This window comes from Plectropomus leopardus, chromosome 7 (assembly GCF_008729295.1).
Source record: "Plectropomus leopardus isolate mb chromosome 7, YSFRI_Pleo_2.0, whole genome shotgun sequence".
NCBI lineage: Eukaryota > Metazoa > Chordata > Actinopteri > Perciformes > Serranidae > Plectropomus > Plectropomus leopardus.
Genome location: NC_056469.1, coordinates 34,109,945 through 34,136,922, shown reverse-complemented (window position 1 = coordinate 34,136,922; position 26,978 = coordinate 34,109,945). Strand labels below are relative to the sequence as shown.

Sequence of the window (26,978 nt, the reverse complement as noted above, 5' to 3'; positions counted from 1 at the left end):
AGATACTAGAATGGACATTCTCTCCCAGCTTAAAAAAAACCCCAAAACTAAATATATCTTGAAGTTTGTGAGACATTTCTTCCCAAGTTGCTCTATGCCTCTTTTCCAGTCTTTGTGGTGTTTTTTTTTGTTTCCATGTTTTTGCAATGTTGTCACAGAATTATTGTAATTTTAAAGTACTTTTTCCATGGTATTTCCTTTTCTTTTTTTTTTAAAAAAAGTTTGTTATTTTATTTATTCATTTTTCACTCATTTTCATGTCATTTTCTTGTACTTTTTCTTTACTAATTTCTTGCTCATTTTTTGGGTCATTTCTTCTTGCCGTGTTTTTGAAAGAAAACAAGCTAAGCTTGCTCCGGTTTCAAAGGGTTAAGGTTCAAGCACCTTAAGCACCTTGTCTGAACACTGTTACTATAATTTATGTGACATTTTTATCTTTTATGGCCAAAAACAAAAAGAAAAGGCGGCAGCTTCTCCTGTAAACGTCTCATATTGATCGCAGGCGTCTGAATCGAATCAAATCGGTATCGTAGCAGACTTTGTGATATCGGCCAATATAGCATTGTTGTCTGGAAAATGGATTTATCATATTGTGATGAAACTGGTGATTTACACCCCAGCTGGTGACACAGGTGAGTCAAAATCTACAGCTGTAACCATCATAGAAGTCCAGATTCATACCTGCATCGCGAAGTTACTGTCCGATGTTTTACCGATATAATGAAACATGTTATTTTTCTCAACCAGAACTAAAAGAATATTCCTGAACATGAAGCGTCAGGTTTCATCCACGAGTCTTTTATGATGATTACAGGTCTGTAGGAGAGAAGTGAGGAGGAACTGTGAGCAGAAACCCAAAGTGAAGCTAAAAGTGACGACGGGCACCAGGAGGGACAGTGACACTCAGCGGAAAGAGACAGAAAACGGAGACAGTCCAACCTGAACGTCGGCAGTCTCTGCGTTAAATCCTCTGCAGACTCTGTGTCTCTCTCTATCTCTCTCTCACACACACACACACACACACACACACACACACACACACACACACACACACACACACACACACCTGGGATAAAAAAAACAAAACAAAACAAAGAGCAGAAACGAAGAGTTTCATTCCAAAACTCCGACCCCACCCGACAGTACACATGTATCTGCTGTTTCGTATTTCTCAAAGTAAACAGATGAAAACTTGTAAAATATCACTCTTTAACAAAAGAATATTTCACGTATTTGTTTCCAAACAGGTGCATCGGAGAGGGACGAGCAGAGCACAACACGTAGAAAAACCTCCGCAGACTCGGCGGGTTTCCATCACAGATTTGCGCAAAACTGATGCGATATTTTAGGAATGGGGATAAAACACAACTGAGTGATGTTCTGCAGCTTCTCCTCTGGTGATAACATCCCAGTAACCATGGCGATGGATGTTCAAAACATTTGCAGCGTTATTTCTCTTGCAGCCACCGCACCAGCCGTCATTATTTCCAATCCAAGGCCACGTAGGCGTGTTATGGAGCCATGATGGAAAGGTGAGCTCGCTGCTTCCACGTACGAGGGATTTCGGGGAGCTGATAGTTTTTGATTTCACAGAGGAACTGCAGATTCAAAACACTGCAGTTTTGCCAAATGTGACTTTTTCAAATCGCCTGTAACACTACCTCATGCAAGCGTAAAAACTTTTTTTTTTTGCACTAAATGGGAGTATTTCTTTTAAACTGACGTTTCCATTAGGCGTATTTTATATTTGCAAGTTCAATTTGCGCAATTTGAGGGTTAATGGAAACCCGACCAGTGTCTAACATGTAATAATAATGACTTTATTGCGACATTTCTGTACAGAAAACAAAAATAAAATCATTATTTTACATATAGTTAGACAGTGTTGTGCGGACATTTTTCTGCAAAATATAATAATGACAATAATAATAATAAAAGTGACAGATTTCTGGTTCTGGAATGAAACTCTTCAGATGAACAACAGTTACAGTCTGACACACACTGACACAATATACTGTAGCATAGTGGCCATCTGACCCCCCCGCTGTCACACACTATCATTAAATAAGGCACACATTTACACATACAGTTAAAATTTGGCTAGTAATTATTCCTTTATTTACAACCAACAAAGTTAATAACTAGAATAACTGCAGTCCGCTCTGTGTTTCATTCTCTCACCATCAGACGGCGTTTTCTGACTCTTTCAGTTTATCGAGCGAACGTTCGAGTCACGAGTTCGAGTGTGTGCAGCACCAATCTGATCGAGACATTCTGGAGGAACTTGATGGGAGTCGACGGCGTCTCCTGTGACCTGACGTCCGCTGGGACGGGAGAAACTAAAGAGAGAAGAGACGAGGATAGCTGCTTTGTTGAAGTATTTCCTTTCTCTGGTCAATTTGAAACACTTTTGGTTCGGTGTTTTTAGCCGCCTGACGATGATGTAATGGTGTGATGTCACTGAGGTCTCTCTGAGGGGGCGGGGCGTCGTTTGATGTGCCCAGAGATGGTCGAGTATAGTAAGGCAAAGACAGAACTACTTCCAGGGGAATCTTTTCACCACAGGTTACATATACTGCATCTGTATATGTATACATATACGGTGTGGATATAAACACACATATATATACACACACATGCATAATATAAACACATTCGAGGAGGGGGGCGGGGACTGGTTACCAACACTACATCAGAAAAGGTTTGAAGCAAAAGCATGAATCTAAGCATCGCAGAAAGTCTTCACGATGGCCGACGCGTTTGAAGAGTTCTTCCAACATCAACGCGTTGCTCTGTAAATCCACACCGAGGACGCCGGCAACCGAACGGAAAGGAGGTGGCGTCACGTCACCTGAGTCAGCGGTTCTATCAGAAGCACGGAGCTGAGCAATACCAATATGGTACAAAGATATCCGTTGGACAAAAAGAGGAGGGAACAAACGAGTTTGGTTGAGGCTCTCGTCCACAGTGACACCTGCTGCCACTCGACTGGTTCTCCGCTGAAGGTCTGCGACCTCGACGCCGCGGCGTCTCTTCAAAGGAAGTTCTTCTAAGGGGACTCACCGAGGGAGCGTCCCTCTGCAGTCCACCAGAGGACGTCCTCAGTAGTTGAACTTCCCCGGCTGGTTGACGGGGGACGTGGCGGGGATGAAGAGGGGCTTGGGAGGGACGTCAGGTTTGAGAGAGGAGGCCCGGCGGACGATGGCGCCCCTGTGTTGGACCTCCGGTTGCTCTCCGTTGTAGCTGTGCTGGCGAGTCAGGTACCCGTTAGGGATGAGAGGGTAGTGAACCTCGCAGGCGCTGCCCGTCGAGTTCATCCGGGCCAGGAGGGGCGGCGGCTGGTGGGGGCCGCCGTTTCGTTGGCTGAAGCTGTGCTGGCGAGGAATCATCCCTCCGCCTCCTCCTCCGCCTCCGCCTCCGTTGGGCATCTTAGTGGCGGCGGCGATCAGCGAGTGCCTCTGGGAGGAGTGCCTCCTCTCCAGGGTGGACTGGTGGTGCGGGGGGATGTCTGGAGGGACGTCCATGCGTCGGGTGAGGCTGTCTCGAGGTAACGTGGACGAGCTGTAGTACGGGGCTGATTCTGTCTCAGGAATCTGAGGTTGGATGCGGTTGGCGAATGCCAGCTGACCTCCGCCGCCGCAGGCCATCAGACCCGACGGGCTCATTAACTGGGAGTTCTTGGCGCTGCTGGCCTCGTGGATGTGCTTCAGGAGCTCATCCAGCGAGGTGACCTCCATCACCTTCTGAGAGTAACCCGCGTACGGCTGCTGAGACAGAACGCGCTCAACATTGTGGATTTTACGTTCCTCTGGGTGGAGGTGACCTCCGACCAGCGGCTGCCCGTTGGCGAGGCCGTGGGAGTAAGGGAAGACCTGCTGGTGCAGCAGGGCGGAGCTGGGCCTGGAGCTCGTGTTGTGGGACTTTGGCTCCTTGGCGTTGTTGCAGTTCTGGTTCTTCTCCCACTGGTTCTTGAAGGCCTTCATGCTCTTGATGGGCAGCTCGGGGGTGGAGTCCGGCGTGGGCAGACCGGACAGCTCGGAGGAGTGGTGGAGGTGGTGGTGGTGGTGGTGGGGGTGGACCAGGTCTCCCATCGTCATGGCGTGATGGCCGTTTCTCCTCGGCGGGTGATGCTCCTTGCTGTTGGCGAAGAAGGAGTTGTAGATCTTCGGAGAGGACACCTCCAGCTTGTCGTCCTTGCTCTGGCTGTCCAGGAGCCCGTTGAGCTTGGCCAGGCTGCGGAGCGACAGCGCGTGAGGGATCGGAGCCTCGGGGTCTTTCGCCAGTTTCTTGGTCTTGTGGCCCACGTGGTTACAGTAGCAGGAGACCAGGAAGCCAGAGAGGAAGGCGCCGAGGACGAAGGCCACCAGCACACAGGCGATCAGGAGGGTGTAGTGGACGCTGTGATTGGTCTTGTCCAGGTCTGGCGGCCGCCTCACACCTTAAACACAGAAACGACAGAGAAAGAAAACTTGAGTTTTTCGGAGTCAGGTTTTGAGGAGCTAATATGGGTCAAGTAGCAGCTGGGACAGACAGGTTGTGTTTACAGGAGCTTCACTGTGGGAGTGTCTGAACTCAGCTCTGAGCTCCTCCTCAGACTGACAGAGGCCAGCAGCCCCCCGTCACACTGAAATCACGCTTTTTTTTCACCGGCAGGGCGGTTCGGCTCAGTTCGAGATACTTTTTTTGTTTTTTTATTGTGAAAAGTTGCTAGTCGAACACAAAGTGAAGTTTATCTGCTACGATGTTCTGGTTTTCACCGGAAGTCGAATTATCAACAAATTCTCCAAAACAATCAAATCCAGTGATTTTAAACTGCTAGAAACACAGAATGAAGCAACTTCACATTACAAAGATTGTAACTCTGGAGCTGCTCAGCGCAGTTGGCTTCTGTACGCCGTAAAAATGCGAACGTCTGCATCCAGAGCGAGCGTTTGCTTTCTCTGTTCAGGGCTACTGCAGAAACATGGCGGTGCAACATGGCGATCTCCACAGACGCTCTTTGTAGACATAAACGGCACCTTCTGAGGTTACAAAAACACAACGGTTCTTATTTTCAGGTGATTCCACACTAAAGAAAACAGACTCATTATATTCCATTTTTTTGCCGATATATCCCCCGAAATCCTGAACACTGGACCTTTAAAGTTAACGGGTGTTAAAAAGGTTTTTCTCTAACTGGATGTGATCGGAGAGAGCTGTTTGTCTGAACTCATTCTGCTGAGCCTCTGAAGGCTGCTGACAGCGTGAGAATCACGATAAGACGGGTCACCGGCCTCCTGTCGTCGTCTGACAGGATGTTAACAAGTCTGATCTCTCGTCACGACGGATCTGATGTCTCCTGCAGTTTGTTATTGAGGTCATGAAGTTACAGTGAAACTCGGACTGCGAGCAGGTGCTCTGCAGAGGCGTTTTATCTCCCGTCATGTTTCACTTTGTTCACTTCGGAGCGCAGCTTCGTCTCCGCTCTCCCTGAGACATTTGCTGTAATCTTTCTGGAAATAAAGCCGTGAATAGAGCTTCCAATTAAAAAAGCTCCATTTTCAGCCATTTATTCTGATGATTGCCTCGACTCATGACCACATTAAAAAGTCATAAATCATAATTGCAATCCCAGCGGGAGAGGCGATCAGACGTGATGCCGCAGCGAGCCCGTTAATACGCTGCTTTTCATCTTTTTTCGGTCTCATTACGCCAGACGCCAATCAGCTCGTCCCGGGTCGAGGGTCGAGGCTCTGACTGATCACTGTGCCTGCTGTCCTGGTACCTGTGAGTCACTATCGCTCCCTCTGGACCATGACCCCCCCCCCACTTCCTGCCTGCGGCCTGTTGAGGACTTCCTCCTGATTGATGTTATGAGTCAAGTGCAGCGGCGGCGGGGGGTGAAACGCGCAGCTGAGGTAAAACAGACCCAGATCCTGTGAACGCCCTGTCACAACACGTTTCATGAGCGGACCGGATGACTCAATCAGCGGGTCTGTGGGACATATGGTGCCACCGGTCACACTGAAATGAATACCCTGTGAATCACAGCGAGCCTGGCAGCGGCGAGGTGTGCACACGAGGTGCTGGCCAACTCCAAACACCAGCGACTGGAAACTAAAGGCCGAGCTTTGAAATATATATGTTTTTACGTGTTTATGGGTGAAGTCTGCAGCTCAAGTAAAGGCAATAATTAAATAAGTATTTCACCGATATAAAAAGTAGGTCCTCATATAAAGCTAGGCCGCCTCGGCAGGAGAGAGACGCAAATACATGAAATACTGAAGTTGGTGCACCGTGACCAGAGAAAACGGAGAAAAGGGTGACGTGCTCAAGAGGTAGAAAACCTAAAACTACCGGGAAAATTGCATTGCTGCAGCAGCCAGGTGTACAAGATAAGCAGCAAAAGCACAATATAAATAGTAAAAAAACAAAGTGCCAAATAGCACATATCTAGACACTGGATCGATGGAGGAAAGTTTACCACAGTTCATCTTCACATCCTGCACACATTGGTTTGATGCAGAGCTGGTTGAAAATCGGTGAAGTATCTCTTTAATAAAGTGGACTTATTTGATCTCTCGCATGCTGAGGACAAGTCGTCTCTTTATCACCTACAACTATTACCATTTTGGCAAAAAGACGCATTGAAACATGTTCCTAAAAACATTTTAGGCAATAAAAAAAGCAGTGCAATAACAGAATCTTGATTTATATTTGATCAGCACTGATTAGTTTTACTGTAAACTCTTTGAGTACGTGTCGGCAGACAATACAAACTGCAGAGATACAGCCTCCACGTAATTTGGTGGAGTTTCGCCGTGGGTGAGGAGGGATATCTAAGCGCTACATAGATGGAGGAAAGTTTACCACAGTTTATCCACACATACTACACACACTGGTTTGATACAGAGCCGGTTGGAAATCGGTGAAATATCCCTTTAATGCCGCTTAACGCCCATTTCACGACTTCCCTTCGATGGTTACAGAGTCTGCGTTCCTCTCGAACATCATCACTTTATATTTCTGTGTCAACTCAACACGGTGTCCGCTCAGCCAAGGCTTAATATAGAGACAGCGAGTCTGCCAAAAGGTAGGAGACAGATGGGCCGCGTGAAGAGAGGGACGGTGACAGTCAGGGGAGGAAGAAGAAGAAGAGGAAGAAGAAGAGGAAGATGAAGAGATGAAAATGAAGAGAGGATCCAAGAGGAGCAGAGGAGGAGAGCGGAGCTGAAGGAGAGACAGACTCGATGTGGTGAGTGACAGACCGTCACTCTGCTGGGTTTGAAGCCTGGTGCTCTGCGGCAGCTGTGATTCGGTCGGAGAACAACCCTGGCGCTCCTCCACGGCGCCGTAGGAAGAGACGCGCTCTGTGATTGCATCCACGGAGTTAAAAATAGCCGGCGCGGTGGGTTATGTAAACAGGCAGGCTTACTCAGCGTCGTCTTACTAATTGGAGATGTTTTTTTTTCCATGAGGGGAATAAAGTACGGAGGCCCGGCTGCTGTTTGCTGCAGGTGATGAAGAGACGACTCTCAGCTGTGAGCGAGAAAATAAATCCACTTCATTAAAGGGATATTCCACCAATCTTCAGCCAGCTTTGCATCAAAACACTGGGCCTCATGCAGCAACATTTTCTAAAATTTTCTCTTATTCTTCTAGAAGAAGGACTCCTACAGCTTGAGACAAGTTAGATTTAAGACTTTTTAAGTCTGAATGAAATTTAACACCAAATTCACAATAACAAAAACTGAAAAAGGACAATTTTACCCAAATGTTTGTTTTGTATTGTGTAAAGTTAAATTATCTACGTCGAGTTTTGAAAAAACAAAAAACAAAACAAAAACCCTTTTTAAGAAAAACAAATGGAAGACAATAAATGTATTCTATTATCATAAAACTATATATTTGGTTTACCAACAACAGAGGGAAATATCTGGCTGTTGCTGGCTTGTTTCCTTGGTGACTGTTTGTTTTTGTTAAAAAATTATTCAACAAAAATTAAATGCTGACACTTATTTTCACACGTAATGCCAGAAAAAAAACTAACTATTTTACATGTCTAAACATTTTTTTATTTTAGTCATTTTAAATCCTAGGTCTTATTTTAAGATGATTTTAGGACATTTTAAGGATCTGCAGGAAGCCTTTTTCTCAGTTTTCTCTGGTCATATAGCACCAATTTTAAAAGTATTTGCATCTTTCTGCTGCAGAGGGAGCCTGGTTTTAAATCACTGCCTTCTATATATCGGTGAAATACGTCTTAAACGGCACAGCATCTTCAGCTCCTCCGTGACACCAGTTTCAGTGATCTGAACACACTGAGGTTTCACACACTTGTGAATGAATTCATAAATTCGTCTGCATCTCTCGCAGGTCATTAAAGCATCAAACTCGACACAAAAAACAAACTGGAATGCGAAACACTGGGAGGAAGAGACGGCTCCGTTTGTTCTTTCAAGGTCAGACAGGAAACGATTTTAAAAAGACAGAGGAACTACTTCTTCTTTTGCTCCCAACTTTTTCTATTGTATCAGGCTTTTCTCAAGGGTGCGATTAAACACTTTGTAACCTGCAGAACAACTTGTGTTCTATTTCTGCGTGTCGAGTGAAGACGTTCCAAAATATCCCTAATTAGTTTCTGCTTCTGCAAGCTTACAAGTGCATGTAATTGTTCCCTTAATGGCCACTCCATCCCAACGAGAAGCCAACCAGACTAAATGGCCCCGGGCTTCACAGGCGAGTGTTACCCCCCACCACCCCTCCTCTAATGCTGCAGATTTATTTCTTCTACACTAAAAATAACAGTTTAACTCCTGGTGGACCCCCGCAGGTTGAAGATTGGAACAAATGAATTATTTTGCTGTTTCTGCCCCGCTCGCTCTCTTTTTGGCTTTCTGCTGCTGCAGTGAGCTTCAGTCATCTGACAGCTTTAATACCTGAGGTCTGTGCACCGCCCCACAACACACACACACACAGACACACACACACACACACACACACACACAGACACACACACAGACACACACACAGAGCGCATGTGTGTGACTGAGTGAATTCAATCACTTGTTATTAGGAATTTGCATAATATTCCAGCTCAGTGCTCAGCAGTTTAACGTCTGCACACGAGCTGAGCCGATGTGCCGTAATGTAACAGATCCAATTCAAAGCCGCGCTAACGAGCGGCGTGTGATGCACAGACAGGTGTGTATTCGTGCGCACACACACTCTGAATGAATACAGGCGAATGGCACAGCATCCTGTCTCGGTGAATCGCGGACAGATCACTGACAAAAAAAATATTTGTTTTCGCCCATAAAAGTTCGTATGTAGGCTGCCTTAACATTTTAAGTTGACTGAATGTGAGAAGACAGTTTGAGGTTAATGATTCCAAACAAAAACTTTTGATTAAAATAAACTCGATTTTAATCCAGCTGTACTTAAACATGGGTTTGCATGATGATGGATTATTAACACATAAATTATATGTCAACAGATAACGATTCATTTAGCCAATAACCGAAAGATACATCCACTTTTTTCTCAAGTTCATCTTCCATTTGTTATGTTTAGTAATTGTCTTTAGTAAAAATGACAGTTTTGGGCAGAGACGGCTGCACAACTGAAATAAATTGAACGCAGCTTAAGTCATTTGTTAAGTGTGGATGCACGATAATATCGGCTTGTCATCGGCAGATATCGGCTTTAAAATGAAATATTAGCCAACATGCTGATTTCTGCCAATAATAACATTTTTAATTGACAAAATGAACATGTACAAAACATTAACCCTAACTTTTTTCTTATTTTGCACAATGAATTATAATTATTATTATTACGTTTACATCTGCTGGTGGGCTGTCACAATAAAAGTATGCAGAATATGATGTATATTTCACTATAAGCGAGACTTAATAATCGCTAAAATTAGGTGAGGATAAAAGCGGATATATCCACATTGGTAATCTGTTAAACGAGGGATAAGTGGTAAAAAAAAGTCTGATTATTGTGCATCCCGGGATTTAAGTACAAATAAATTAAAATGAGTTTTTTTTAAATATTTCAAAATTACCTCAACTTGTATTTTCAAATTCAGTCACCATAAAAGTTTAAGGCAGCCCAGACACTAATTTTTGAACCAAACTTAAAATTAATACAAAATGTTTTTTAACAGTGTATTTGCACTCTGAAGGAAAGTTTTTATATTTGTTTCAAACACTCAAACACACGGTGGCTGGCTGAAGAGACGGTTCATTCAAATGAAAAAAATATATTTTCACTTCTTCCAGCACACACGGAGGCGAACTGTTGTTTGTTCTAACTGCAGCACAAAGAATTACCTCCGAAAACTAAAGAGCAGCGTCTCTCCGGACTCCAGAGTTCCTGCACATTTTCTCAGACAAACTTTTAAAACTTTTCCATGACTTTTTCCAAACATGATTTCAGTGAACTGGCTGACATGACGGGAGAGAGTGAGCGAAGGGAGGAAACTGAATATAAAAAGCTATGTTACATGTTTTTAAAAATATATATATATATATATATATATATATATATATATATTCTATTTTGTGATATTTCTGTTTTCGTTATCTAGTCTTTCAGTTTATAATCATATATATTCACATAATATTATTTGTTTTTATATCTATACTGTATGAAACATGCCATATAATTTCCTAATATTTTCCACCTCACATATTTTATTTTATATATATATACATAAAATATAAATATAATTTTTCCTTTTTCTAACATCATGTAAATGTACTGCTAATGGTCCCGACGAAACACGTCAATGAAAAGAGTTGAATTTGTCGCCACTTTGAGCAGCACAGACAAAGTCCAGTTCACCTTCAGCGTGTCAGGACTGAAGCAAACATTCATCCCAAAATAAATAAACAGTAATTTGGGTGATGTGACCCTTCAAAGCGTCATCTGATGAACTTATTCCAAGTGATAAACCAGGCCGAGCGCATGCATGGACTCATGTCCCGTGTGTGTGTGTGTGTGTGTGTGTGTGTGTGTGTGTGTGTGTGTGTGTGTGTGAGTGTGTGTGTGTTTACATGCAGGTGCATCAGAAACGTAAAGAGAGGAGCTGATTTTGTCATTCGGACGGCGGTGAAGCAAAATGGTTCCAGTGCGAACTTCCCGCTGCTGCCGTGACGACGGACACGTCAGAGGCGTGAAGGAGGCACCGGAAGGATCGGACTTTACCGGCTTAAAGAGACAGTCCACACCAAAGATCCAGCTTCATCACCAAAAAACAGCAGCTCAGTGGACAGGTGGGACACTGTCTAACATTTGTCTCACAGCTGGCGTCTCTGCTGTCTTTGGGGTGAACTGCTGCTTTAAGAGACGGAGAAACTGACCACAGGTCAGCTCAGACACCTGCAGACATTTTCAGCCGTCAGAGCCGGAGAGGCCGATCACAGAGGGGTCAGTGAGAGGATTCAACAAGGAGGCAGGGACAGCTAAAGGGTTAGTCCAACTGAAGACAGAGCAGAACACACAGGCAGGTCAGAGGTCAGTGGGACAGAGGACAGGGTCAGGGGTCACTGTGTGGAGGGATGTGATCACTGTGGGCCCCGTCCATCGCTGTGATGCGCTCCATCCGATACCGAGCCGAGTGCCTACAGAGTGTGTGTGTGTGTGTGTGTGTGTGTGTGTGTGTGTGTGTAATGCCTTTTGAAACCTGAGCAAATTTGATTAATTTCTTTTTAAAATATGAAAAACAATGCAGTGAGCAACTTAAGAAAAATTTAGCAAAAAATAAACAAAAAAACCCAAAGAAATTACCTGAAAATTAGCAAAAACAAGCTAGAAAAAAAGTAAAAACAAAACAAACAAGGACCTGAAAAAAGTGTGTAATAAAATAAATACAAATAATAGTAATAATAAAAATAAAATAAAATAATAATAAAGTTTTATAAATTTTTGACTTAAAATTTCAGTGCTGACATTTTATTATTACAGTATATAAACTGAACATAACATTTAAACTCAACGTTTTTGTTTCGGCTTCTGTTTTTTAAAGGTTGAAGTTTAAGATCTGAGTATTTTTATTCTTTCAGTAAATATATTTCTCCTTTAAAATCTGTGTGATTGACCGTCCACCTGACAGGTGCGTCTGATTAAACATCATTACGTTTTTTTTGACGACATACAGTCAGCATCCTACATGATGAGTTAACTGTAAATGTAAAATGTGTTCCATGTAAAAATCCAATAATTTAAGTTTTTACATTTTCTGGCTGTGATAAAAAGTATTATTTTGTTGTTTTGGAAAGAAAGAAAACATGCCTTTAAAAATTTAAGAAAAAAAAAATAATTCAAAAAAAAAAATGTCCCAAAATTTTCACAAAAATCACCAAAAACTGGGAAAAAAAAACCCTCAATACTTTTAGGGTTTCTTTAAAATTTGCCACCAAAAAAAAAAGGAAAAATCATCTTAATTTTCCACATTTTCTATAAAACTCACCAAAAAATTATAAAAGGAGGAAAGAAATTACCAAAACTTTTAAGGAAAATGTGCCTTCCAAACTAGTGAGCTTGCCTAACACAATGTTGTGGTTCACATCACGGTAACTGTTTTTACTCAGCGTTCAGTCTGCCCGTAAATGATCCGACCTCTAAAACTCCAACCAGCTCCTCAATATTTAATCACATCTCCATCTTTATGGCCGGCAGTCTCATTAGTTCTTACATTTTTAAGCAGACAGTTCACGCTCATTCTGATTAATATAACAAGCTTCTGAAAGTCCTCAGTGCACGTTGGAGAGCTACAGAACCAGAACTACCACCAGAACCACGGCAGCAGGTGAACCGAACGTCATTTAAAGAAACAACAGCTGCAGACGAGAGGAACATTTCGGGTTTATGTCCTCCTGAAGACGAGAGCATCCCCCTGCAGGTTCAGGAAGAAGATCTAGTCGTTGTGATTCAGCGGGAGACGGTCTTTGTCCTCCGCACAGACACCGTGTCAGAAGTCCATAAATCCTCAGCTTCCACTGACGCAGACAGACTCTGCGGCTGCAGTGATGAGCTGCTCGGCTCAAATGAGAAAATCCCAAAAGAAATAAATAACCAGCAGGGGCCTGATCTGCAGAGGGGAGGGGGGGCAGGATGTAATAGAAACAGCAACAATCTATTTCAGCCTCAGACTGTGACGCCGCCGCCTCAATCAGAGCAGCCGCCGGCTGATAACGAAGGACAGGAACTAACAGCATCACAGATCCAAGAGGGTCTCCGGTCTCTCTCACTTCCTATCCATATGTCCCCACATATCTATGTCCCCGTCCTCCTGCAGAGGCTCTGCAGCTGTGGCACCAGGGCCAGAGCTGAACCAGAGCTGAGCCAGAGCTGAGCCAGAGCTGAGCCAGAGCTGAGCCAGAGCAGGGCCAGAGCTGAACCAGAGCTGAGCCAGAGCTGAGCCAGAGCGGGGCCAGAGCGGGGCCAGAGCGGGGCCAGAGCGGGGCCAGAGCTGGGCCAGAGCTGAACCAGATCTGAGCCAGAGCTGAGCCAGAGCGGGGCCAGAGCTGAGCCAGAGCTGAGCCAGAGCTGAGCCAGAGCTGAGCCAGAGCGGGGCCTGAGCGGGGCCTGAGCGAGGCCAGAGCGGGGCCAGAGCTGAACCAGAGCTGAGCCAGAGCTGAGCCAGAGCTGAGCCAGAGCGGGGCCAGAGCTGATCCAGAGCTGATCCAGAGCTGAGCCAGAGCTGAGCCAGAGCGGGGCCAGAGAGGGGCCAGAGCTGAGCCAGAGCTGAGCCAGAGCTGAGCCAGAGTGAGCCAGAGGGCCAGAGCGGGCCAGAGCTGGGCCAAAGCTGAACCAGAGCTGAGCCAGAGCTGAGCCAGAGCTGAGCCAGAGCCAGAGCTGAGCCAGAGCTGAGCCAGAGCGGGGCCAGCTGAGCTGGGCCAGAGCTGAACCAGAGCTGAGCCAGAGCTGAGCCAGAGCTGAGCCAGAGCTGAGCCAGAGCGGGGCCAGAGCTGAGCCAGAGCTGAGCCAGAGCTGAGCCAGAGTGGGGCCAGAGCTGAGCGGGGGCCAGAGCGGGGCCAGAGCTGAACCAGAGCTGAGCCAGAGCTGAGCCAGAGCTGAGCCAGAGCGGGGCCAGAGCGGGGCCAGAGCGGGGGGCCAGAGCTGGGCCAGAGCTGAACCAGAGCTGAGCCAGAGCTGAGCCAGAGCGGGGCCAGAGCTGAGCCAGAGCTGAGCCAGAGCTGAGCCAGAGTGGGGCCAGAGCGGGGCCTGAGCGGGGCCAGAGCGGGGCCAGAGCTGAACCAGAGCTGAGCCAGAGCTGAGCCAGAGCGGGGCCAGAGCTGATCCAGAGCTGATCCAGAGCTGAGCCAGAGCTGAGCCAGAGCGGGGCCAGAGCGGGGCCAGAGCTGAGCCAGAGCACAAAGAGAAACAGGTGGTGGCCCAATAAAGACACCTGGACACAAGTCAAAAAACACGACACGTGTTTCCAAACAAAATCCCATCGTCTCGCCTTTACTTCAAAACACAGAGTCAGCTCGCCATACGTGAGCTCGCCAGCTAGCCATCAGGCTAAAGCCTCCTGCAGACTGAGTTTTTTGCAACTTATAAGTGTGTACAACATACGACCATCAACATCAATAAGCGCGTCATCCATCTACGCCGCTTTTGCGGTGAAAGAAAAATGTAAACAAATATGAAGGGAGCCCTCGCTATAGTGACATTTATGTGTGTCGAAAAAAGTCTGAAGAAGAGGAAGGAGGAGGAGGACGTGTACACCTGATTCTGCTTTAATAATCTCGATCACTGCGGCGCCGGGCACACATGCACGAGCCTCATTTCCACACTGACAGTTTACCTTTTTAAGTTTTTGGTGTTTTTTTTCTTTTACAGAAAATATGAACACTTGGGCTGTTTTTTTTTTGCTTGCATATCGATATGTGACAGACTCGTCTGTGAGAAATACAGTCAAGAATGTGCAGTTTCAGCGACTGTTGTTCATCGTCGAGGTTCTCCAGCAGAGCGGCCGTCGTTACGCACGGCTGTGGATATTTGTAGCATTCATACCTCTAATTCATCATATTTCTGTCAACCATCATATAACCTTAATCATCATTATTTTTTAAACATCAGAAGGATCAGTGATTCATTCATGGCGCGCAGGTTCACACCGACTTTATAAAATTTGGCACAATAATGAAATTAAACCACCTGCTTCCTTTGTGGTGTTTGACAGCTCAGACAGACGCGACAGCTCAGGAAAGTTTCCCAACATCTAAAAGTTCCTCTTCCTGCAAACGTCTCTATGAGAGAACATCCATTTCGTCTGTAAATGTCAGACAGATAGAAAGTCTATCAGATAATCCGGACCACAGCGGTTTATTAGTTTTATGAGCAGATAAAAAGTGCGGCGCTGCATTCTGGCATCACCAGGGGACCGACACGTAAACGATGTGTGTGCACAAAGACCACACTTTTCTAAAAATAAGCGGGTATCTATGAAGGAGGAAAGTGAACACGTGAACACCTCACGCTTTCTTCAGAGCAGCGTGCACACAGTTTTAGCTGAGACGGCTGCAGGAATATACGATAAGGAGATTAAATATAAGTTAGGAAATGGAAAACTATGTTTTAAGGCTGTTTGCCAACTTCAACAATTGTTTTTTTTTTTGTAAAATGCTAAAGGCACATTTATTAAGTTATTCTTAAATAATTTAGAATGATACATTTCAGTATTTATTTTTTTACATATATCTCCCTGTTAATGATCATTAAATTTTATGACGTGGAGCATTTTGTAAAGTTAGTTTTCACATGAGAACTATGAATAAATCACTGATCCTTCTAATATTCAATAATAATGATGATCAAGATTTCACCATGACAATGATTTGCAGAAATGTGATGAATTAGCGCGACAAACGCTACAAATATCCACAGCTGTGCAAAATGAAGGCTGCTCTGCTCTTGCAGTTTCCAGGATTTTTTTTCAAAACTTTTCAAGGATCCTTTTTTTTTTGTTGTCCCTCCTGCCTGGCATTTTTTCAAACATTTAAGATTCAAACTCTCTTATGTCATAATTTCAGCATCCTACATAATGTGTTCAAGAACTGTTAGAAATAAAACAATCTAACAATAGTTTTCAACACTTTTTGGCTATTATAAATTGTGTAATTTTGGTGATTTTTAATGAAAACATGCCTTCCAAAAATTTAAGAAAAAAAGAAAAAAACTAACTAACACAAATTTGCTTTCTATAAATATTGCCCAAAAGTTTTATGGAAAAAAAAATCAGCAAAATCAAAAATAAGAAAAAAAACGCCAAAACTGTTTAAAGAAAACATACCTTCCCAGCCCATTTTCTTAAATAAATATATAAAAAGATATAAAAATTATCACATTTTTAACTAACCAAAAAAAAAAAAACTTAAAAAGGAGAGAAAATTGGATGGGTGGATGGAAACGATGCATGTGCACGTCTCACAGCTGTGAACCTGCACAGTTTGATGCTCAGCAGGAGTTAAAGGCAGCAGCCTGTTGACCTGCTGTGGTTTAGAAACACGCAGCCAGGTGTCACAAAGGAAACTGAGCGTTAACTAAGCTGTGGTCCTCCTGGTTCTCACCTCTGCTGTTATCTAACCTTTTCTGCGACTCGTGCACCTCGATATGAGGGCGTGGGTCGTCTGCTGTGAGCTCACACGGCTGACAGCAGAGGGAGACGGTTCGATGCGAGAATCAGGCTCATTAAAACTCTACAGGAGGAGCGGAGAGTGAACTCAGGCTGAACCTCGGCGTCCTGGGAGGGGACGTCCATTGTCTCTTATTAAAAGAGTTATTTATACATGTGAGGACCATGGCAACAGACAGCAGCTGGGTCATGCAGTCTTAGACAGGACCGGACTGTGTCCCCTCTAACCGTCAGCGCCACAGCAGCATCAGAGGCCTCACACCAAACTACGTCTCTGCCTCAGCTTTAAAACAATTTACCTTCACAAACACTGAGATCGTCTGCGGCCGACAATTCGTGAGAGAAAATCGTGGATGTAACCTTTGTGATTTACACCCCAAAGCTACAGATCACACTTCAGATATCAGAGAGGCAGCTCATCAAATATGTTGAAAAGAAATCTAAAATCGTATCTGTTTTCGAGACTTTGACTGTCTAAAACTCTTCTTTATGCACTCCACACTATGTTTTGTCTAAATTGATTTTATCCAGTGATTTTGTGATTTTAAGCACTGGGTGAAAACAAACTCATATTTTCCTTCTCCAGTTACAAAAAAAATTCCCGTCCACACACCAACGATATTTTAAAAAAAAAAAAATCTCTGTCTACAACCAAACCACAAATTCAGGCTGTCAAGCTCACGCTGAAGTAACAGGTGGTGATATAATCTGTACTGTGAAGCCACGTTAGCCAATCAGAAGCCTGAAGTCATTACGCACAACAAAAACAACAACAACAAAAAACAAAAACAACAAAAAAACAAAAACAACAACAGCACATTGCAGAGGAGACTGGAGTGAAGTTACACACACCCTGTGTGTGAGCTGCTCAGGTGCATCTCAGCTGCTTGTCAGCTGCACATCGGCAGAAATAGACAGTAAAAATGGTGTTTTGATAATTATATTGACTCAATCCAAACTTTTATTAAAATGACTTTATCTGTCTGAGAGATGAGGAAAGACGGTGAGCTGCGGGCGGAGATAACGATGCGCTCTGTCGTCAAAAACAAAGCAAGACCAAATAAATACGGTTTTCCTGTCAACACATAAACACTGAAAACAGAGTTTCTGATTATCTCTGCTCTGGCAGAAGTTTTACAAAATGCCCATTTTCAGTTACCAAAAACTCTTTCTAAAAATACTGTGTCTGCGTGGACGGGGCCCTAATGGCCGCTGAAATAACAACAAAAAGTCCTGCAGACTGTTCGCTTGACTTGCAATCAAGAATGAACTTTAATAATAACGTTTTACTACAAAATAACCTGACTAAGGTCTTTTTAAAATGTTTTATAATGAATGAACACATATGAAACGAGGGAGCTTACTGTTGTGTTTCTGAGTGTGCAGTCGATAGCTGTTTGTCTTATTTTTCATTTAATTCATATAAACCTTCATGAAACCGGCGCCTTAAATATTTCAGGGGAACTCATTCCTTTAACTGATTTTAAACTTTGCTAAAACGAAGAAAAAAGTTTAAACGCTCACTTATCTCAGAGCAGATCGGCGATTGTGTCGGAGCAGCAGTGAACCTGGAGGCCGACGTCAGGCTGTTAACGGCGTCGGGAAAAGGATTTTAACGATGTTCTCTCAAACATGAAGAACGGTCGCAGAGAGAGAAAGATGCGACCTGTCTGTGCTCTGAGTGTTTTCAGTGAGTTGGAAACACTGAGGGAATATTTGTGTGTTCTGACGAGTTAAATAAAAGATGAGGAGCGGACAAGAGGGAGCAGAGCTGATTTGAGGAGTTAATTAGAGCCAAAGCAGTTTTTTAATTAAATTAAATGTGTCACAGTCACAGAGATCTACGACTGAACAGCAGAGCCCAGGTGTTCAAAAGACCTCTGATCCAATTTCAGCCATCGGATCGGATCAAATCATGAAAACAGGTTTTTCAAAAGAAAAAAGAAAGATTCTGAAATCAAATCCGATCACATAATTCAGTCTTGTTTTTGTTCTGGATCAAACCTTTAGTTTGTTTAAAACTTTGGAGTAGGATTACCTTTAATCCAAAATTTAGGATAATCCTGATCCCAGCAGACGGCTGGTTCAGCGTGGATTTCAGGGACAAAATGTAATATGAAATAAATGTAATAAATATGTAATAAGTTGTTGTATTTTTTTCTTCTTTTTTGATGTTTCTATTGTCTGTTATCTGAGTGAAAATCAGTAGTCCTGCTAACTCCGGCATATTTGTATTTTATACTGATGTTCATTAATATCCTGTGGCCCTTTTAAATTATCATTAAATAAATAAATATCAAATAAATAAAATTTGACAAATTTGAAAGTTTTAAAACTTTTATTTATAATCTTATATATAACTTATATTTATATTATATTATTTATTTATATATATATAATTAATAAATATATATTTTGTACTTTATTAGTTTAACCGCTGTAGTGACAGAGTAGATATTAGACGACCTGTTTGCCTTTCAAAAATGTAATGTTTGTAATGTAATGTTGTTTGTAATGTGTTTTTTCTTTTTATTTAAAAAAAATATTGGGAGTTTTTAGGGTGCATTTCTCTGATAGTTTTAGTTAATTTTCAAATAAAGATTTCTGCATAGAAATCATGAAAAAGAGTTCAAATATATGATGTTTTGTTACAGATTAAATTACCCAACAGTTTACACAGTTACAGCTGCAACGATTAGTTGATATAAATCATCAGTCAGTTATCAGGAAATTATCTGCCAAATATTTTGATAAACATTTAAGTCTTTTCAATTTTGAGTTTGGATTTTTTCTGTCTTTTTTATGATTTTGAGTGTTTTAAAAATGGTTGTCTCCTTTTTTGGATTGTTTTTCTTTTAATTTCTTTTTATTAATTTAATTGTTCTTCTTTCTTTTAAAAAAATAATTTTCAGTTTTTGGGTGCATGTGTTCTTTTAAAATTATTATTCTGCATTAGGTACTTTAACAAAAGTACATTTTCTTGTTTGCATTAATCACTTTCACTAAAGTAAAATTTCCAGAGCAGAATCTTTCTTTGGTTTGGATCTGGATCCATGTGAGCTCATCCGATGTTGCTTTAAAAACCGGAACAAAAAGTGAGCCGGATCTGCTGATCCCGGGACACAAAAACACTGTATTCCCAATTTAAACTTTTTGAACAACGGGCCCAGAAGATCCTCCCACTCCAAACCACGTGATCTCGCCTTTCATCTGATCCATCAGTGGAAGCAGGAAGTGACATCATCAGACTGGTTTAACTGGTGAGTTCAGCGTTAGTGAGCTAATGAGGTCAAAGTTCACCCTGGGAGAACACTGACGCAGGTCACATGACTTCCTGCTGTGTGAGCTCTGATTGGCGTGGACAGAGCGTGTGTCCCTGAACGCCGCCACGTTTACATCAGCAGGTCAGCTGACCGCGGGCGCCGTTCTCCCAGAGTGACACTGTGTTGGGTGTTAGTGGTCAGTGTGGTTAGCAGCGTACGGCGAGGCGTTCGGGGCCCAGCAGTGCACAGACACCCCCCCCCCTTACCCTCCATCTCCACACTGATTGGCTCCGAGTCAGGTGACCCTTGTTCCCCCACGGGGGGCGGCCATCAGGACCTGTACCTCTTTCAGGGTCACCTGCCTCCTTTGGGAATGCCGCCCCATGATAGGTGGTGCTGGCGCTTGTGGGTGTGGTCTTCCCTGTGGTTGTGGCGAAGGGGGGGAGGAGGAGGAGGAGGAGGGGGGAGGGGCAACAGAGTGAGTGATTAGTGAGATGTCAATCAGCCCGAGAATCAACTGCAGAGACATGATGAGGCGAGAGGACAGAAAACCGTCACCCTTAAACACAGAGAGGAGCAGTGAAGAGACGGAGACATTTAACCAGCAGTTCACCACAGAGACACAGAGAGACAGACACACGGAGGGACACCTGGTGTTGACCTGCGTCTCACGTGACCCCACGTGGACAGCAAGGAGTTAATAAATAAAAGTACGAATAAAGTACAAGAAAATTACTATTGAAAAAAGAGAAAAAATAAAAACTAAAATAAAAAAAGGAAGTGACCTCGAAAAAAATGCTTTTTAAAAAAATTTAAGTTTCAATAGTTCTTTAGAATAATTTAAAATATTTTTTCCAGTATTTCCCTTTTTTTCAATAAATTTTATTTTCTCTTGAGTTTTAAAAATACTAATTTTCTCAATCATCAATTTTGGAAGATTTTTCACCATGTTGCTTATTGCCCCCCCACACATGATTCTGAATAATTTTCTTGAGCAAAGTGGTTTGATTTTAAAAAACATGGAAAAAAAGGGACTGAGCAACTTGGTAAAAAATATTTTACAAACTGCATTAAAATAGCAGATTTATAAAATTATTTTTACAAAATGTATGGAAAATTTCTATGGCAATGCAAGTGGAAAGACTATTTTAGAATTATCATAATTACATATTTAAATTTACGTTATAGAATTATTATAAAATGTATATGTATTTTTCCAGGACGTTTCTTTGTTGTTTCTTTTTTTATTTATAAGCTTGTTTTTGCTTATTTTCTGGTAATTTTCTTGCACTTTTTTAATGGGAAACAATCCAATTTAAGTTTTCGTTTTCAAGTTTTAAAGGTTAAACGTGACCTTGACCTCTGACCCCCGTTAACGCTGCTACAGGAAGTTTTCACAGACCAGTTAAAAAAACTAAAAAAGGGTTGAGCTGTCTGACAGGAAGCTCGTCACATCGAGGCGGAGCGGCAAACATGACGACGGCCACATTTGAAGTCATTTCAGACATATGTCCAGGAACGCGCTGGGCGCTCGCTGCCGCCGGCATCGCGTTATCAAACAGATTTGTCCGGATGAAACGCTCCACATCTTGATTGCATTATTAGCTCCGTGTCGTCCTTGAGGTCCGGCGAGCAGCATGCTGCTATTGGCTGCAGCTCCGGCACTAATAAGCCGACCGTAACGTTTGCATGGCGCAGACTCGTTATCTCTCGCTGCGAGCCAGCCGACAGCGTTCACTCTGAACGAGGAGCCCCGTCAGCTCGCCATCTGCGCCGGGCAAATTAAAACTGTACACCGGGGGGTGTTTGGCCCTGGCACGCCGGACAATAGCCGCAGGACTTCATCATTTAGGAGCGCTGTGTTGGTCTGAGTGTGCACGGAGGATCAGTGATGATAAACCTTCACAGGCAGGTGTTTGTCTCGGGCCCCTCCCACTGCGAGCGTCTGGGACGCTGAAGAAAGGAGCGTCCTGCCTTTGGTGTGTTTGGAAGAAGAGCGGAGCCCCGGTGTGACAGCAGCTTTGTTTGGCGTCCGGGCTGTTTTATTGTGTCGGAGAGCCGATCATTGATCTTCAGTGTTCACACACTTTAAAGGCTGTTTGTGGGAATCTGAGAAAAAGAAGAGACAACAAAAACCGCAGAGACAAAAGTGACGGCGTGGAGAGAACTTCAAACAGCGCAGCGAGGCGTCGGGGGGACGGCGGCCCCGCAGGATGAAGCAGGAGGGACGCTCATCACGTCCTGCTGAGGCGCAGCTCCTCCTGCAGGAGGCTCCACAGACGGCGGAGGCGCTGCGGCCCCTCAGACAGGAGTCCCACACATATTCATGGACAGAATTTCAAAACTTTTCCATGACTTTTCAAGGACAAATAACAAAATTTCCATTTTTGGAAAAAAAAAAAGCATGTTCTTTATTGTGTCCTCACGCCAAACTTTTTATAAAGGGCCGGTCAGTGCTTTCTGCGTACGGGCGTGACGCCAAGCCACCTTCCACGTCAAACTGCAACACAGCTGGAAGGCGTCAGATGAGAACACGGTCAGACAGAACAGGCGGCGTGTTATTGTACGCTGGCGGACGGCCAAAAGGCAACGGGTGCGTCCACATGCAATGCGCTGACAGCGTCATGTCAGAATGTGGCCGGATGAAACCGGTCATGTGCACATGAAACGCTGAAGTACAGCGTCAGGCATTAACGCTGCTGGTAACCACGTAACATAAGGAGCACCAGGGGCGCTGGGCGACGGGCGGGGAGTCGATATTTCGTGCAGCCAGAGTTTACGCATTTTAGAGCTAAGCTGTGTTAATTTACGTTACATTATGTGAAAGGTTACTTTTCCAAAACTTTGAATGATTTTTACTAATTCCATGTCTTTTCCAGGCCTGCAAAACTAGATTGTGAAATTCCAGGACTTCCCAGGTTTTCCATGACTGCGGGAACCCACTCAGAGCCTTTCTGATGGACGCTTCTGCTGAATCTGAGTGGCTGACGTCTCCCAGCAGGACGGGCTCAGTGCTCATCGCTGTGTTAAATCATCCAGCGCCATCATCAGCCGTGTCCTCATTTGTCCCCGACGCTGAGCGGGTCTTAAAAAGTCCTCCTGAAGTTGTGAACGAGCAGCGATGTGATTGGAAAAAACGGGATTTGCATGTTGCAGTGTTGGAAAATTCACCTGACCACCTCCTCCTCCATCTGAGCCGAGGGCAGCCGGCTCGCCAGAGTCTCTGTTTCTATTCGGGCCGTGCCAGAGCTGGCTGCGGCCAGCGGGGGGGTAATGGGACGTGACAGGGATGATGATCCTTCTTGATTCAGGGCATTAGGCTGCTCGGCCAGCGGAGCTGCTGCTCCATCAGACGACCGAAGCTGCAGACAACGGCCTCCATGTTTGAGCTGTCAGACTGCTGAGGAGCAGAGAGACGAGGCAGCGGACACTCAGCTGCCGGAAACTCCCAAAATATTTACCCTGACGCTCCTGGGTCTTCAACAGGGGGTCTGTGGCCCCCAGGGGGTCCTCAGGGTTACAGCAGAGAGGCCGCCAATATTTTTTGAAACATTGGAATATGTCTGAAAATACAAATGAACATGAACCCTGATATTTTGTTTTTTTGGAGGTGGAGTTTCCTCTTTCACCAACCTGAGAGTAAACAGAGGTTAGACCGCAGACTGAGGCGCCGTTTACATGGCAACGGTTCTTACATGCAGCGGTTTAGCCTTTCGTTCACATGACAACAGCTTTTTGGGGCCTGAAAGCACAAACCTTTCAAACTGTGTTCCAGAGTGTAATCTTTTGAAAATGCCACCCCCTCAGTCGCCGTGCGAACTGACAATCCTGTGAGAACGGTGACGTCACGGCTGCACTTCACGCAGCTGCATTAAGTTTCAGACAAACAGTCGTGTGCGAGTAGCAGGACAACAATAACAACAATGGCGGATTACTGAGCTGTGGTTATTAACGCTGTCGGTTCTCGTGCGTGCGTTCGCCATCGTCTTCTTGTTTGTTCATACTCAGCGCTCTGTAGAAGAACGCCTTCATGCGCAGGTCTTCTTCTATAGTGGACTACTGGCCTGGCGTGCACACTACAGCGTTTTTGGTTGTTTTTGCAGATCCATGTTCACAAGGATCATTTTCACAATGCTATCATATGAACACAGATTTCCTTAAAAACTCAAAGCAAAGACTTTTCGGTTTTTTGGGGGACCTATTCTCGTCTAAACGTGACCTGAGGCTCATTTGGGACCTGACCTGAAAAACTTTTAAGACTTGGTCCCTCGATGTTTTCACGGCTTGTTTTTGTGATTGTTGCGGCCTGAAATGCTTCATTTCACGGCAGATTTTCTAAGAATTTGCAATGCAAGTTGCGACATTATATTATATATATTCTGCCTTTTTAGTTTGTATTTTTAAAGAATTATAATTACATAGAATACACATTATGATATGATGTATTTTTTAGAGCGAATATTGGTGTATAATAAAACAAATATTTAAAAAATCTTAGCTGGTCCCACATTTACTTTGTTGTATAAGTCAGACCAGCCAGGAAGATTTAGAAAAGGCGAACAGGCGATGAAACGCACCGACCTGAACACAGCGAGCGACATGAGAAATATGAACATCACAGACGAAACACACACAGATAACAGAGAGACTGCTGTGCGCTTCACCACAAGGTGAGGAAGACCTTTGGATCCCGACCCCCGACAGCATCAGTGTCAGATGAGAGAGAGGATACAGAGACAGAGAGGGGCTGAGCGGATCAATACGCTGTGCACAGCTGCACAATGAAATAAGGCGAATTGTGCGGTTAAGTTGCAGTGAGTGGATAAAAATTGCAAGGTTGTGCAGAATTCACTGGGATTGGCTGATTTTGCTCCAATTGTTAAGATTGCAACATTGTGAAATCCTGGAGGGACTGAAAACTCCCGCTGTACAAAACTGAAAACATCTGCTCTCAGTGAGTGAAAAAGTCAATGTGTTAATAAAAAATCTAAAGAACAATCCATTTTTAATCTTTTTTTTGTTTTGTTTATAGTTTTCTCCGTTGTTTTTCACTCACCGACACCAGAACGGGATCAAACAGAAACGAAAAAAATCAGGCAAACCTCCTGATTAAAAAAAAAAACACACGTTAGAAGAACACTAACAGGTCTGAGATCAGTTGGCTGTCCTTCAGTGTGTCGGTGGAGAGCGGCTGAATGAAAAGATAAAGACATGTCCACTGACCGTACGCTGAGTCCAGCGCCGTGTTCTGCCTGCGGGTGGTCGCCAGGACGTCTGCGGCAGCAAACAAAGAGTTTCACCATCAGTGTGTGTGCTGACGATGTGTTAAAGGTACATTACACAAGATTTCAGCAGGGACAGACAGAGCAGAGCTGCTTCAACATGAACTGAACTACTGATTAATACCGTATAATGCCCCATAATACACCGAAAAACTGACGAGTTGACTGACTGCCTCAAAAAAGTAAATATAACTACAAATCTTAATTTCTGTTTACTTTATATCTTAAGTTCAATTAAAATTTAGCTGTATTTACTAAATTTTACTCAACTTTCAATTTTTTTGACAGTATATTTCCTCCTTGTTCACTGATGATCTAAATAAGTCGCTAAATGTTTCTCCTGTTGTGTTTTTTAAAACATCGCTGTTGAGAGGCTCCGAAAAGCCGCTAAATAGCAATAAAGTCGGCACGTTAGTAGTCTTGTCTTCCCGTCACCCTGGGACCTTTGATCGTCTTGTTCGTTTGTTTTTGGACGTTAAAATGCTGTTTTATTGCCTAACATCCGTGACAGCGTCCCCTACACTACAGCGAAAACACCGACTGATGGAAAATCTTGTCAAAGGCGGGGAAAGAGTTAAGACATGTTGTGGACTGATCTAGCAGCAGCAGTGTGACACGCAGCATGATGCAGTGTGTGTAGGACTGGCAGAGTGAAACCATGGCAACACGGGCCAAATCAAAGCAATTTATGCTTATTATTAGCTGTTCTATTTTCTGGCCTAAAATGTTATTATTGGAATTATCGGTATGATGTCATTATTTTTATCGTGCATCCCTAAAATAAATAAATAAATAAAATAAACAATAACAAAAAAAATCTGGAATAAGTAAGACGGAAATATGAATGATCGCAACAAAAAAAATCTCACCTTACACAGATAATAACAGCAATGGGACAATAACTAATAAATGCACTGTTTGTCTGTATAAACTGTATATATGAATACACAGATTCACATAAAATATACATGTAGATTTCTAGATTTTGTTTTTTTTGGTAAAATCACATCAGATTTTACAGTGTGTTTCTGTGGGATCCACAATCAGCTGCTCCTGCTGACATCACCCGACCGCACGGTTTTTACTGTTAATATCTGAGTGGAAATAAAGTCAGCGTCTCACCGTGGCAGGAATCAGGCTGCTGATGGAAACCGTTCTCCACATCCTGTTCGAAGCTGCCTCTGAAGAGAGACACACACACACACACACACACACACACACACACACACACACACACAGAGAGAGAGAGAGAGAGAGAAACATCAGTAAATTTGCATCAATGCGCCGCACCTCTGAGTTTCCCAGCATCAGTTGTGTTGATGAGGCGTGTCTGCAGAGCTGGAGCTGAATGCATCCTGATTACATTAATTCTGAGCCTGTTTGAGGTCACAGCGTCTGTTTTCGGGTCGCCGCGGAGGCCGGACCTGAAGGTAAAATCCCTCAGATCTTTAACAAGGTTTCATATCATCCATTCTGCAGCTGATTCTGCAGGAGTCCCTCGCCAATTTACTTTGTGTCCTCACTTCCTTCCACTTGTTTCTACCTCAGGTAATCATCCTCTCCGTCCTCGGTGTCTGCGTCCGTCTCCTCATTCACAGCCGAAGTGTGTTTGAGTCCACTGAGGCAGCTGCTGGTCAAATTGGTACCTGCAGCTTAAAATGTCTCGCTGTGCAACGACTGAGTGAAAAACAGAGTCGCTTCAGAGCGGCGGACACCAAAACCCGTCATTTCCAACTGATGCTCCCGCTGCTGGACCTCCCACATTCACAGCAACATGACAAATAAATCCACCATCTCCAC

At 43.8% G+C, this 26,978-nt stretch overlaps 1 protein-coding gene across 1 annotated transcript in view; it reads right to left on the bottom strand.

The window, feature by feature from the left end:
* Nucleotides 1-1,808: 1,808 nt before the first annotated feature.
* The window catches only part of sema6e (sema domain, transmembrane domain (TM), and cytoplasmic domain, (semaphorin) 6E), a 208,577-nt gene continuing 183,407 nt past the window's right edge, over nt 1,809-26,978 (bottom strand). The window contains 5 exon segments of the mRNA XM_042489201.1: nt 1,809-4,438; nt 20,163-20,214; nt 20,217-20,317; nt 25,120-25,170; nt 26,301-26,359. Of these exon segments, the coding sequence (XP_042345135.1) occupies nt 3,102-4,438; nt 20,163-20,214; nt 20,217-20,317; nt 25,120-25,170; nt 26,301-26,359 (1,600 nt within the window). The 3' untranslated portion in view covers nt 1,809-3,101.